Source organism: Python bivittatus, unplaced genomic scaffold, assembly GCF_059951505.1.
Source record: "Python bivittatus isolate LINGU-HERP-01145 unplaced genomic scaffold, Pbiv_v1 ctg000400_np1212, whole genome shotgun sequence".
Lineage (NCBI taxonomy): Eukaryota > Metazoa > Chordata > Lepidosauria > Squamata > Pythonidae > Python > Python bivittatus.
In genome coordinates, this window is record NW_028277073.1 from 5,068,961 (window position 1) to 5,083,378 (window position 14,418).

The following is a 14,418-nucleotide window of genomic DNA, read 5'->3' on the forward strand; positions in this document are numbered from 1 at the left end:
TTGATTTGTACTCCATCCTTCTGCTCTGACATGTCCTCAAGCTGGCTAACCAAACCAAAAAATAAAATAAAATAAAAACAGAATATAAACAATAAAAATACATGTTAAAATTAATAGCCGTGCAATAATTTAATAATTACAAGTTTGGCAAAATAGATGCGGCTACACATTTTCTAAACACTGAGAGAGTTTGTTCCATAGTCTGGAAGCAATGCAGAAGAAGGTCCTCTCCAACTTGCCAGAAAGAGAGATCTGGGAACCAATCCATCTGGGTGCCGTACCTCCCTTCCTGCATATTAGTACTTCAATATTCACTCCCAGGCTGTTTTTCCATTCCCTGCTCTTCCCAATTTTTGTGATGCATCTTAATATGAAGCTACCACCAAACAGCAATGCAGAGGCCACCCTACTGTCACCCATTTCTGATTTGCACATACAGAAAAAGAGGAGTGTGCTATTCTCAGGCCCATGTTCCCTAAGGGGCTGCCCTCACCTTTTCCATAGTGGCCTGAGCAACCAAGGGCAGTGTTCCTCTTAAGCCCTAGATTCAGTGATGCAATAATGGGAAAATGGTCTCTGTCAGGAGCACACATTCCAAGGCCAGATTTAGTGAGGAAGCTGTTTTTCACAGGTAATAAGCAGGCAAGAGAGTAGTTAAGGTACTTATCAGAAGGGTGAGATCCCTTCTTTCTCTGTTCATGTCCCAAGCCAGGAATTTTAATAGAAATCACCAGATGATCAGTGGAGAGTCAAAGGAGATATTCAATCCAAAGTTATTATTAGACCCCCTTTTTACAGGAATTTAGCTAATCATGATCAATGGAATGAAATGTGTTAGCTTATTACAATAGCTTCTGTTCTATCAGCATGAACACCTTCCTCCTGAACAATCCTTCCTTCCTTATCCTGCTAAAACAGATATTTCCTTATCCTAAAGTTATGGCAAACTTCCTAATTTGTAGTTAAGCAGATGTCTCTTTATCTAGAACTAAAACGATGGGCATTTTGTCTCTCCTATACATGTGTTTTTCTATACATAAGATATAAGTCTTTCTTTACATAGACAGGAACCATTATTGTCTTTCCTATACATCTGTTCTTATTGTTAATGTATAAGAAAAACATTCCAACAGTATTGGACTAGGAACAGGGAGACCGAGGTTCTAGTTCTCCCTTAGGTATGAAGCCAGGTGGGTGATTTTAGGCCAATCAGTCTCTTCACCCTAGACTGGGAAGCCAAAAAGCATCCTGGAAGAAGGCAAACCACTTCCACAATATAGTCAAGAACTTTTCAGCTGAGCTATTAAAACTTAGCTCTTAAGATCAACTATCAACCGTAAAGGAAGCAGCAGGCAAGAAATGTGCCACAGACTAGCACTTGGTAGCACAGGCCTTGAAATAGATATTCAGGTGCCATGATGTGTCTATACCTACAAAGATCAGAATGGTGCAGGCAATGGTTTTCCATGTGACCTGCTATGGAAGTGAAAGTTGGACTTTGAACAAGCAGGATAGGAAGAGTATTGATGCTTTTGAAAATACCTTGGTTAGACAAGAAAATCAACAAATGGATTATCAAATACATTAACCCAGAGTTTTCACTCAAGGCACAAATGATCATACTTCAGACACATAATGCAAAGATCTAGCTCTCTGGAGAAGTCTGTAATGCTAGGAAAGAGAGAAAGAAAGAGAAGGAGAGGTTGACTTGGAGTAAAGTGGATGGACTCATTACAGTGGCAATGGATGCACCATTGGAAGACCCAAAGGACCAGGTTGGAGACAGATCTTCTTGGAGAAAATTTAAATGGTTGCTAAGAGTTGACATTGACTTGGTGGCACATAATCAATAATCATCAATCACTATCTTCAGGCCCAGGACAATATTGGGTGATGGACCCCTTGTGTGATGTTTAGTCTTTGAATGGTCATTGGTCTTTTTTCTGGACTTTCTATTTTGTTTATATAATTTTTTGTTTTTAATCTTTTTGTTTTTTACTGTTGTATTCTGTAAGCCACCCAGAGTCGTAACAGATTGGATGGCTTACAAATTCCATCAATAAATACATACATACATCTGGATGGACTTGTCCATGAAGTTCAGGACTCAATATTGATTTGAAAGCTTGCATGTATGTGCACATGTGCACACACACACACACTGTAAGCAGGCAGGTAGCTAGGTGGTAAAATGTACTTTCATTCTCTCACACCATCTCCAAGTAGTAGTCTTTTTCTCAGTCTCTCATCACAGGGAAGGAGGGCAGGTGGTTTAATAGTCACACCATTTATATCAGCTCAACAATCTTGACCATACTTCTCTTTATTGGAACTAGTTTTTGCTTTTCTGGTTGACACTATGAATTGCCACAAAAGCCTACAGAAGTAGTTATCTAGCTAGCAGAAACATCTCCAATTAAGGTCCCTTTTCATAGTAACCATGTACACATGGATGCTTTTCAATACTGGAAATTAGAATGCTTTTCTCTAAATCGAAATGTCCTCAGATACAACACTGAACACAAGATTCGTGAACAGCAATAGAATGTTAGTTTTTCAGCCTCTGTACTTAACACAATCCCACCAATTTAAAAGCCATACTCTATGGCTTTTAAATTAGTGGGATTGAGTCTTTAACATTTTCAACAGAAATCATCATCATCATCATCATCATCATCATCATCATCATCATCATCATCATCATCCTCATCTGTAGGATCAAGACATTTGTAAATTAACAGCACCTGAAGCAAATGAATATATTTTCTTGATGATACACTTAAGCATAAAGTTGGTGGCTCAGTGCACAGAACAGCATCTAGCATGTCAGTGAATGAGAAGTAGGGAGAAACATTAGTGATAATATTTCCTAGGATGCTAGTATCAAGCTCAATATTAGTTCTAATCCAGTAGTTCCCTCTTTAGAAGCTTATTGTTCCCTAATGGGAAAGATACAAAGTGAATGTCAGTTCTTTATTAAAAATCAATAAGCATAGGATGAAGAAGTTTCAATCTCTTTCTTTCCCTTACCACACGCACAGAGGCACGCACATACCCACACTTGCTCTTTCATTTCAGCTCCTTAAGCGAGCCAATTCATCATCATCATCATCATATTTTCCCCCTTCCACTTGAAAGAAAAAATCCCTTTTGGTCGAAAGTGCAGAATGTGACAGCTACTTAGAAATCACCCATGTACAAAATCAACTAGAAGGAAATGACCTTTTCAAATGTGGTCTTTAGACAGATGGGATTACACTGTCCAAAGAGCAGCTATGGAAAAAAGATATTTATCCTCAATTAAGCCCCTTTGCTGCTTCTTATTTCTCCTCACAATTGTATGAAGGAGAGAGGGTGAATATCAGGGATTTTTATTATTTTTTTTACAGCAGCAGCATCAAAGAGACCCAACTCTTTGGTCAGTGAATTGCTGCCACTTTAAGTCAGATCTGATTAGGTAGGATCTAAGATTGAAAGGTTATCAAGAGACTACGGCTCATCCTTTCTCTGAGCTTTCTCAGCCCACAGTGCTTATACTCTGACAATCTGATTTAATCCTAAAAAGTAACAGTAATGCTAACTCTGTTATTGCCATATATGTGCAGGTTATCTTTCTGGATAAAAATGTTTGCATCACAATTCAGGATAACAAGAGCAAGTCATTCCAGGCTGGGATAACCATGATTTGAAAAGTGACAGCTATTCGGATTGCTTCAAGGAGGGATAATTTCAGTCACTTCAAGGGCTAACGTGCCTTTGGTCTTCATGTCACAATCAAAGTTGTTTGATTCCAGAGAACTTTAGGTTTTCAGGCAGAGAGCAAAAGAAAAAGAAAACAATCGAACCTTCTCTACACAATCTTTTTGAACTGAAGAAAATGAAGCAAATTCTCCTTTCAAACACCTGCAGGATTTTGCTGCCCATATTTGCATATGGTCTCAGGTAAGGAAGGACTCATGAGTGGCCTCTTCTACAGTTGACTTTCCATCAGTGAAAGATGTAACATAAATCAATGGAAGTGTTCCCATCAGCCATGGATTTGGTAGCACCAGCTGTTACGTAATACCATATGACATAATCCATTTCATAGAGTATGTCATGGTCCTACCATCTGCATCTATAAAGAAGCAAAATGTTCATTCCCATAATGAACAAGAGTAAGATACTAAGCAGTGTTTAAAATATACCACAATAACGAACATTTTTGTGGAAATAGTAGAGCTAAGGATTTTGGACAAGGAGGAGCAGAGCAAAAAAGTAACTTTCCTCTCCAGATATAAGCACATATTGTTATTGTTTTTGAACCTATATTACCCCTATCCCAGTCCTGTATTTGAAGGACTTTGCTTGCAATTTTAGAAACGATAGTTAAAATCAGGATTCAGTATTTGGAAGGGGGGGGGTAAAAAATTTAGCAGAACGTATGAGATAAATGAATAACATGTCTTAAAAATACAGCATTAATTTTGATAAATCATTTGTCTGATGAACTAAGGGTGTTTATATAATGCACAATAGTCCATGTGAATAAATTAGCTACAGTACTTGCTGTTCCTAAAAAGCCAAGCAGAGCTAATGCTCTGCATTTGTTTTGGCTCTGAATATGGATCCTTTCACTCATCCTCTCCACATGTGTTTGAACATATGTTGGCCTCTGTATGAGTGCATTTGGCTACTGTTCCACTGTCCTAAAATCTAGCTGATTGTTACCCTGTTCATTCTTCTGTGTACAAAATGCTTCTTTAAAATAGTATCAGATCTACGGGCCATAAAAAATGGATAGCTGCTTCATGGAATGCCATTCTATCCTTTTCAATAAACTGTACTCCATTGAACTTGGAAGAGAACTGGCAAAGAAGGGGAATGACGGAGGAATTCCAGTGGGGATAAGAAGCCTGAAATTCAGTGACATATCAGAGGTGAATGAAGGTAGGAACCCATGAATCTGATGCTTTGTCTCTCAAGCTGAAAGATGGTACCTTGGGTCAATGGGCTGAGGGATATCTCTTCAAAAATGGCATCTTACCAACCTGGAGTTCTGTGCTCTACCCTGTATTGCAATGATCAAAGTGCCACCAGGAAAACTGAGCTGACAGATGCTTGCTGAACTCAGGTGAAGAGAGATAACAGGATCCACTTTCAAATGAGTTGTATGACCAGGAACATTTGTATTTGTATGAGGAAATAATAGTAACCCCATGTGTTTCACTGTAGTATTGCTCTTTTGTGATCTGTGAGCTCTAAAATGTTTTCAAAAGCTAGTCCTCCGTATGCCCTCTTGTATATAGACCTCTTGCAATAACTTGGAGGATCAGAGCCAAGCATGCCTGTGTAGTGCAATGGATCTAGCCATAAGGCACAGAATAATTGATTTTGTGCCATCAAGTCAGTGTTGACTCTTAGCACACAGACAGACCTTCTCCAGGATGGCCTGGCCCTTCAGGTTTTCTAACAGTGCACCCACTGTCACTGTAATTTAGAATACAATTCATTAATGTTTTATCAGATGCCACTTGAAAATGCATACGCTTCACATAGGAACACGTCCGGAATTTCTCTTTTATCTTGATGAACATGGAGAAGAAAAAAATCTGCTGTTTCCTAGAGGAAATACTGATATGCTGCCAAACAAGTTTGGTGATCTCTATAGGACTATATGGCATAATACATGATATGTGGTCCTAAGATGGTGATAGAAGGAAATATGGAATGCAGAGAACTTGATACTAACTAAGTTTATAGGATGTTCATGGACCCTGAGAATCCCTCAATGCCTCTTGTTGACAAGTGGTCATTTTCCTCTGCAGATGGACAAGGAGGCTGAGATCCTGGCCTCAGAGGATGTATTACCTATATGATCCATGAACTTGGATGTACATGCATATTCTTTTTCTGTGGGGCTCATTATTCTGGTGAGCTCCTCAAACTTGTCATTGACTTCTATGACCAAAGTCAAGTAATAGAGATTCCTAATGTTGAAGGTGATCAAAACTGACAGAAGTTATGGGAGAAATTACAGGTAACTGTTGCTTGCTGAGAGAAGCGAGTGGAACCCCACCTAGAAGCTGGTGGCATGTTCCCTTCCCACAAGTCCTCTGTAGCTGTAGAACATTCCATCATGGGCTGTGGGCAAGGATACCACCTTATGTGTTGAATGCACAAAAGACCACTGAGAATACAGTTACAGGTAAGCAGTCTGTTATTAATGATTCTGGTGAAAAATAAACATAAAACTAAGACACAGTGTTACTCAATTTAGAACAAAGGAAGGACCATTGTTTTGTTTCTCCAAAAGCCTTTGGAAGACAAAATGGTATTTGCGTTATATCATAGTTATATCAATAGTATATACAAGTATCAAAGCAGACTACATATTATGTGTGGTTCCCCCATTCTTTTTTCTTTCATCTCCCAAGCAATTTTTAAAATTAAATTGCCAAAAGGCAGTTCTTTTGGCAGAAAACTAAAGACTGTAGATAGTTTAAGCCTCCAATAGACTTCACACACACACGCACGCACACACTGTTTAAAAAAGAGGACAAAAGCAGAAGCAGAAAATCCAGCATGTGAGGTCATTATGACAATGACCCACTCAGTCCAGTCTCAACCCATATAAAACTGTTTGAAAAGTGGGCTCTTGCTGCCAAAAATTAGTTCACCCCTAACATAGTTCTTACATTGTTCTTTTTAAAACAAGCACACAAACAAACAAATAAATCCTTCTTACCGAACTATTCTCACTAGAATAAATAGAGATATTGTTCTAATTAAACAAAATAAGAAAGGAAAGACCATGGACTCATTTCTTCTGTTTGGTTTTATCTTCTGAGCAGGTACAATGTAAAGCAGTAGTAGTACTTACAAACACTTCAATGGTGATGGGAACGGTGCTGTTAAGTGCTGGGAGGCCTGCATCCTTAGCCATTACCGTCAAGTAAATGACACCATTGGCAACCTGCTCATAATCCAGAGGGCGGATGACACTTATCACTGAAAAAGCAAGAAGCCTGTGTTGGCAATTATTGACATTAGGCATGGGGCGAAGAAGGGATCTGAACACAAGGCTGTGCTCACCTCCATAACCTTCAGAGAAGGTAATGTCAAAGTAACTTTTGAATGCAGAAGCATACACAATGCTATAAGTGATCTGGTTGTTTGGAGAGGAGTCTTCATCTGAAGCCTAGATTAAATCAGAAGAAATATTTATATTGAAACATTTTGATGGCAGATTCTTGTAACACAATAGGAACAGAAAGCATTTTTATGAATGTTGGTCAAGGCAAGACATATCCTTTCTTAGCAAGTCATATCATTCCATTAGCTTGGAATGGGTGATGGACAGATCCTCCACAGGAGCAAAATGTTTGAAGTGGACAGGGATTTTCCCATTTGGTGAAGTTGATTCACCCTCCCAACTTCCTTCTGTTAAAGTTGAGGACTGACTAATCTAAGGTCTTTCAGGGTGCATGTGGGTGACAACAGAAGCAGTTTTGAAGAGATGGGGAAAGACATCTTACATGAAATGTAACATGAAAGAAGAGTTGTAAACTGATGACATCTTAGAGTGCAAGTCTGGTGAGGACAGTATATTTGCTCACGCTATTCATTCTGTTTTTGCTGCACTAGTATATTTGTAAATAAACCAGATATTACTTTTTTAAAAAAACGTCCAAAGGGACCTCTCCTCCTAAAAGAAGAAAAAGGGAGGCAGTGCTGTTCTTGGATCCTCTTGCTGCTTAAAGAAGGAAGCACTGATCAACTTCTAAAGCTTGGTTCTTTCCCATGGAAAGTTAGTGCAAGTTACCTTATACAGGTAGTCCTCAGGTTATGACGGCCATTGGGACCAAGAACTCCATTGCTAAGCAATGCAGTTGTAAAGCACAACTTCATGTGACCATGTTGCTTAGTGATGGCAATTCTGGAAGTCCTGGTTGCTCTTGTTCAATGAGGACTGCATGGATCATTAAGTGAGGATCTCACATGATCACAACTTATGACTATCTGCCTGCTTTCCCATTGACTTTGTGAGAAGGTGGCAGGGAAGGTTGGAGATTGTGATCATGGGACTGTGAAGACACTGTAGTGGCTGGAACTCCAAGGACCTGTCATAATCCCCCCTCATTCAGTGCCATTGTAACTTTGAACGATTGCTGAATGAATGGTCATAATCCAGGGACTATCTGTATTGTGGGTAATTTTAGCATTCTACTTCTGTGCTTGTTTGGAGGTCAAATTATCCTTTCAATGGAAAACAAAGTATATGAAAAAAGGAGATTGCCCATTTCATCCAAACAGGTGTGCTAATTGGGAAGGAAAATATGTTGCCATGTCAAGTGTGAGACTATTTGCCAAGAATCAATTTGGTGTAGTGGTCAAACTGCTGGGCTAGAAAATGGAAGACTATGAGTTCTAGGTATGAAAATCATCTGGGTGACTTTGGACCAGTTGCTCTCTCTCAGTACAACCCACCTACTATGGGAAAACTTAGGAGCATTAGGTTTATACAGTATGTCACCTTGAGTTGACCACAGATTAAAAAGCAGGATAAAAATTAAATAAATCTTAAAAAGAAAACCTGGGAAGAGTTCAAATGAGACATAATCAGTAGGACAATATGATCACCCCAAAGTGCTTTGGGAGCACCTGGGAACATAAAGGTAGTGCCTGTCTGCAACACCTTAACGCAGCCACCTGCTTTCTTGAGATTGTACCTTTTAAAACACCCTTTGGGGGGGTTCCAAAGCAATGCACACCCCTAACACCAAGAGCAGCCTGATGCTCGTTTCCCTTTCCACTAGTGGAAACTGCACATCTACAGAAGTTATTGTAGCTCTGAAAAACTAAGACCCATGCTCCTGACCCACGTCTATAGGGGGTCAAAAAAAAAAAAAAAACCAAGATGGTGACCATGACTGCATGTTCAAAGCCCCAGCTGTTTTTTTACATCTGTTGCTTGAGCAGGTGGAAAGAATCTTGCAAATATCAAGAATCAGGAAACACATAAGCTCCCAGGGTCTGGAGTAGGGTGAGCTTCTGCATGATGCTTGGAATATGTGTCTGGACATGTATAGTTTCTTTGCTTATTATGGGTTTTTATTCTTTGTAATGTAAGCCTCCCAGTCATTCTGAAGTCAGGCTTTAATAAATAATTGCAACAGCAACAACATGCTTAATTCCATTTCACTCTCAGCTGACTTTTTAAAGATGGGGACAGATACTTCCTTGAAAATAATGTTTCTGGAGGTTATCCCTCTGCTTTGAGGCACGCCAACACCTCATTTAATACATTTTTTTTAAAAAGCATTCTTTAAAATGAAAAGTCCTACTGGAGAATGACCTTGGTGGGCACCAAGGGATGCTTCCACGGGCACACACATGGACACAGGCTCACACCGGGAATCTCAGTTCAGGTGGAATGCCAACACTCTAAATGTTGCTTAACAATGATTTCCACACATTATGCACTTTTTTCAATGCAGTTCTCTGTAGGGAAAGCACACACCGATTATGTCACAAGTGGCCTTTAAGTTACAATGAGGCTCATTTCTTCTTCATCATCTCAGCATATGAAATACATATATCTGGAGTATCTTACCCTCACACGGACCACTTGAGTGACTGACGGCTCATTTTCCCGCAGAGCCCCTAAATAGGAATCTTTCTGGAAGGTGGGTATGTTGTCATTGACATCCAGGACGTTAATCCGGACCCTTCCAGTTGTCTCTTCTCCACCCCCATCTCTGGCGATGACAGTGAGTGTGTAACGCTGGGTTGTCTCAAAGTCCAGCCGGGCAACCAATGTGATGATGCCTGAATCCTTGTCTAAGGAGAATCTGAAGCCCAAAACAGGAAGCAGTATACTGAAGACAATGTACTACAATAAATGAGTAATTTAGAAATGTTGGGGGAAGCAATGGATGGGAGAAATAAACTTTGAGTTGAAAAAATCCAGTAAAGAAAAGGTTAAATACCACACTCCCACAACTATACACATTTCTCTCTCCTCCATTTACAATGGATGTCTCCTGGGGCTGCTTCCAGTATAAAAAAATACATACACAATATATTGGGAATTTATTACACACGCTTGAATGTAATACATAGTTTGCTCTTTAGCAGATGAGAAAATCAATCCTCATCTTGCTTTCATGAGGACACACAGGAAGTTTGCAAAGGTATTTGTACAGTCAGACAGAATGAACAGAGGAGTTTGTTCTTGTGCAGTTCACTTCAAATTCAACCTCTCTGAAGAATAAACTCTCAGCAGATTATTAGATGCTATGACCTACCTTCTCATCTCAAGATAAATATCCAAATTGTTTTGATACAGAGGTAGAGATATTAATCTGCTTATTTTAAAGGATCTGAGGATGACAGGACTTTCTGTCCCACTTTTAGGAATTCCAAGACTCTAATTAGCAGCTATCTAGGCTTTCTGATTAACTGGATTTCTATACTAAATCTTTAGTTCAGGCCAATCTCAGTCTTGTGTTTTTTGATCCAAGGCCAGTTAGGATGCATGATGGACCAACCTGAATTACAATGTAATTCATAACTGATTTTCTGGATTAAAAATGCTGCTCCATGATTAATTACTATAACAAGTTGAACTGTGAATGAATTATTGATAAGTCCTGTAAACTGACATCAGTTCACGCTATAGCCTATATACTGAGGTTGTGTCTTCCCAGCCCCATTTAATTTGCCACTGACCAATCCCTTTGATCAGCTGTGAGTAGTGATGGAAATAATGCAGGCAGTTCAAGCTAGCAGGCAGGCCAGAGATAACGTGGAGCACGTGGGAGGTGCATGACACAGATGTATCCCCATTCTGGGTGCATGCTGACATTTCTGCATTCTAAGTCAACATATTAAAGTCCTACATAGTCTTTCCAGATTTCAGGAAGTTCAAGAAGTTCTGGATTTCATATTGAATTGGTCTCCTTCAAAGACAATTGTAGTGTTCTGTAGTACTAGCCAGTCCTATTCCTTAGCATCGTTTCTCTTATCTACCCTCTCAGCACTTACCCTTTTTGCTTTGTCTTTGCTAATTTCTTGTTTGGATGTGGAATTCCATCCTACATTATTAAACTTTTCCTTCCCTGATAGGAAAACAGAAAACAAGGAACACCATCAATCTAAAATTGATTATGTGCCATCAAGTCGTTTTCAACTCCTAGTGACCACACAGATTTTCTCCATGATGATCTATCCCTAACCTGTTCTTTCAAGTCTTTCAACCTGTTCTTACAGTACACTCATAGCCACCGTAACTGAGTCCATCCACCGTGCTGCTGGTCATTGTCTTCTCTTTCCTTCCACTTTTCTCAGCATTACAGCCTTTTCCAGGGAGTTGAGTCTTCACATAATGTGTCTGAAGTAGGATAATTTGAGCCTGGTCATTTGTACCTTGAGTGAGAACTCTGGTTTGATTTCTTTGATGATCCATCAGTTTGTTTTCTTGGCTATCCATGGTATTCTCAGGAGTCTTCTCCAACACCAAAGTTCAAAGGCTTCAATATCTCCCTATCCTGCTTCTTTAAAGTCCAACTTTCACTTCCATAGAATGTCATTGGGAATACCATAGCTTGCACGATTCTAATTGTTGTAGGTATGGATACATCACACCATCTGAGAACCTTTTCCAAGGTCTTCATGGCTGCTCTGCCAAGTGCTAGTCTGTGGCATATTTTGTGACTGCTTGTTTCTTTATTGTTGATGGTTGATCCTAAAAGGCAGAAGCTATCCACCACTTCAATATCTTCACTGTCAATTCTAATTAGCACCTCATTTACTGACATGATTTTCAGGACACTGAAACCACAAACCTGGCTCAAGAAAACAACTATCACAACAGTGAGTATTTTGTCTGGATTTAACTGACATAAGCAAAGCATTCAATCAATTAATTAATTAATTAATTAATTAATTAATTAACAAAGCAAGGAATACCTATAATAAAATACCTACCTGTCCGGATCATCACTGAAGTAATAGCTCACTTTTCCATAAGAGCCCACATCATTGTCTGTGGCCTAAAAATAAAATAAATGTGAACAAAGCAAGCAATGTAGATATTTATGTGGAGTCTAATTTATATCTCAAAAGTAAATCCTGATTTTTACAGCATATTAAAATCTGCCTAGATAACATGCAAGGCTGTTGATTCAAAACTGAGCAGACATTGGACAGAATCCTGAATTCTACTAGTGATAAAGTTTTCTTTCTTGGCCCAACCCTATTTAATGCTGCATATGAAGGAGGCATCGTAGCTTAAAACTACAGGCACCTCAGAAGATACTGATTGAATGTTCCATTTCTAATTATTTTGATTCTGAATCCAAAGTGAGTCATATGTCTGTCAAAACTTCAGGATTTGTTTGATTTTTCTCCAGAAAGTCTTGCTATTCTATTTTTGTTCCATTTCAAGAGTTTACAGCTTGGCTTAGTGTGATCTCCACAACTGTATCCTCGACAACTGCCACCAACATTGCTTCCTGAGATCTTCCTGTATGGCCTTGGTTGTGGTGTTGCGGCCTGTTTAAGATACCAGGATTTGAGTTCCAAGCCTTGAGTGCTGGACTCAAGTTTCCCTCAGAATAGTATTAAGCCAGATGTTATAAAGCAGTGTTTTTCAGACTTGGCAACTTTAAGATGTGTGGATTTCAACTCCCAGAATTCTCCACACGTCTTAAAGTTGCCAAGTCTGAAAAACACTGTTATAAAGGGATCCATGATCACATTATATTTCCTGTTATATCTATTATTTTTACCCCTTTAAGGCAGCAGCTTTCAATTATTCCCCCACAAAAAACACCTCTTTTGGATCCTCCCAGCAAAACACATTGTTCCTTACACATCATGAGCTACTGTGTTTTATGCTCACAAAGAATGACTGGAATGAAAAATCTACTAGGGTAAAACCCACATAAATAGGAGGGGGAAAAAAAAGTCAAGGCAAACAGCCGTGAAGATACAGATGCCTGAAGAAATTTTATGCTCTTAAACAGAAGGAACATAAACCCCCACAACCAGACATTAAAAAAAAAAAACTTTTTTAAGGCAATAACTGTGACAAGGTTCATAAGAAAAGAGCTAGGGCCAAGACAGTTACCAAGTGATACTCTGCTAAAGAAGGTGATTCATTAAAAATATCCTGATGTTATTAAGAATCCCCTTACCATCTAATTTATGATACAGTCTCTCCACTATTCCAAGCCATACAACTGTTAAAAACACCCAGTATTTTCAGTAAGCTTCTCTTTTCTGATCCAGAATTCTAGGTATTGAGGTTCAGAAAGATTGCCTTAGATTCCCAAACCAAACACGCTTGGTGAACATGGACATGTCCTTATGAAAAACCATTTTTAAATTAAGAAAGCCTCTCAGTTTATGACTGATACATCAAATGCTTTAGAAATATCCATATCAGACTGAAAGCCCAATCTACTTAATGGAAGCACCTTGACTTTTTGAAAGAACAGTAGTGACAAATGCCTTTGGAGAAAAACTGTTATACTTGAATTGCAATAGGCACATCTATTTTTAGAAATAATAAAAACAATTGAGGCCTTCTGAGATTCATCTTCCTTTCTTTGTAATTTTTTTCACCTAGAGTGTCCCTGATTTCTAGTTTGCATCCTAGGCTTTCATATTTGGGCTAAATTTAACTCCGAAAGACAGCATACCTGGCCAATATTATGGATGCTGAACACATCCTTTCACTTTCTACCCTTGTGAAGGAATATAAAACAAAATATGCTCATGGAGATAATAATATATACTAGACCACACATTGTTGCTGGATGTGTCAAGATCAATATGACAGTTGTTAGTAATCTGTCCAAAAGATATGGGTGGTCAGGGGTTCCTTTGATTCTGTTGATACCACCTTTCCAGGAGTGCTAGAAAGATTTTATTCATTCATTTTTTCATAAAATTTGTAATACAACTTTGAACAGCAATATCATAATGCCAAGGCAGGGCAATATCCAGAAGAAGAAGAACAACAGAAGCCAACAGGAAGATCTTTGCTCATTAGATCCCATTCACCATTGTGAAATCCTTACAAACCCTGTGAAGCTCTGACTGACTACAATGTGGCCACAGCATGAAAGCTTGGCTCTAATGACCATATAAAATATGCACGACCAGCAGCAAAGACAAAGGGGACAAAATTGTATTTTGAAATGAGAAACCACCTTGCTTTTTAAATCTATATTTTTATTTTCTAAATTGATTTCTGCCAGAGTGTCTTGGAGGCTGATAGATGTGAACACATTTCATGCTGAAATTCAAAAAGATTTTATGAATGACCCAGAATAAAATCCTTCTCTATGACTTCTTTGATTTATCTATGGCCTTGTAATTTTTGAAAAGGCCATTAAAATTTGAATCCTTACAGGCTTAATAACAAGG

At 38.8% G+C, this 14,418-nt stretch overlaps 1 protein-coding gene across 1 annotated transcript in view; it reads right to left on the reverse strand.

Annotated features, from left to right (window-relative positions):
• The window catches only part of CDH23 (cadherin related 23), a 469,716-nt gene that overhangs the window by 168,239 nt on the left and 287,059 nt on the right, over window positions 1–14,418 (reverse strand). The window contains exons 14-17 of the mRNA XM_088144253.1: window positions 11,971–12,035; window positions 9,596–9,833; window positions 7,075–7,180; window positions 6,863–6,990 (exon numbers count right to left, since the gene is read on the reverse strand). Of these exons, the coding sequence (XP_088000379.1) occupies window positions 6,863–6,990; window positions 7,075–7,180; window positions 9,596–9,833; window positions 11,971–12,035 (537 nt within the window). The remainder of the gene's footprint in view (window positions 1–6,862; window positions 6,991–7,074; window positions 7,181–9,595; window positions 9,834–11,970; window positions 12,036–14,418) is intronic.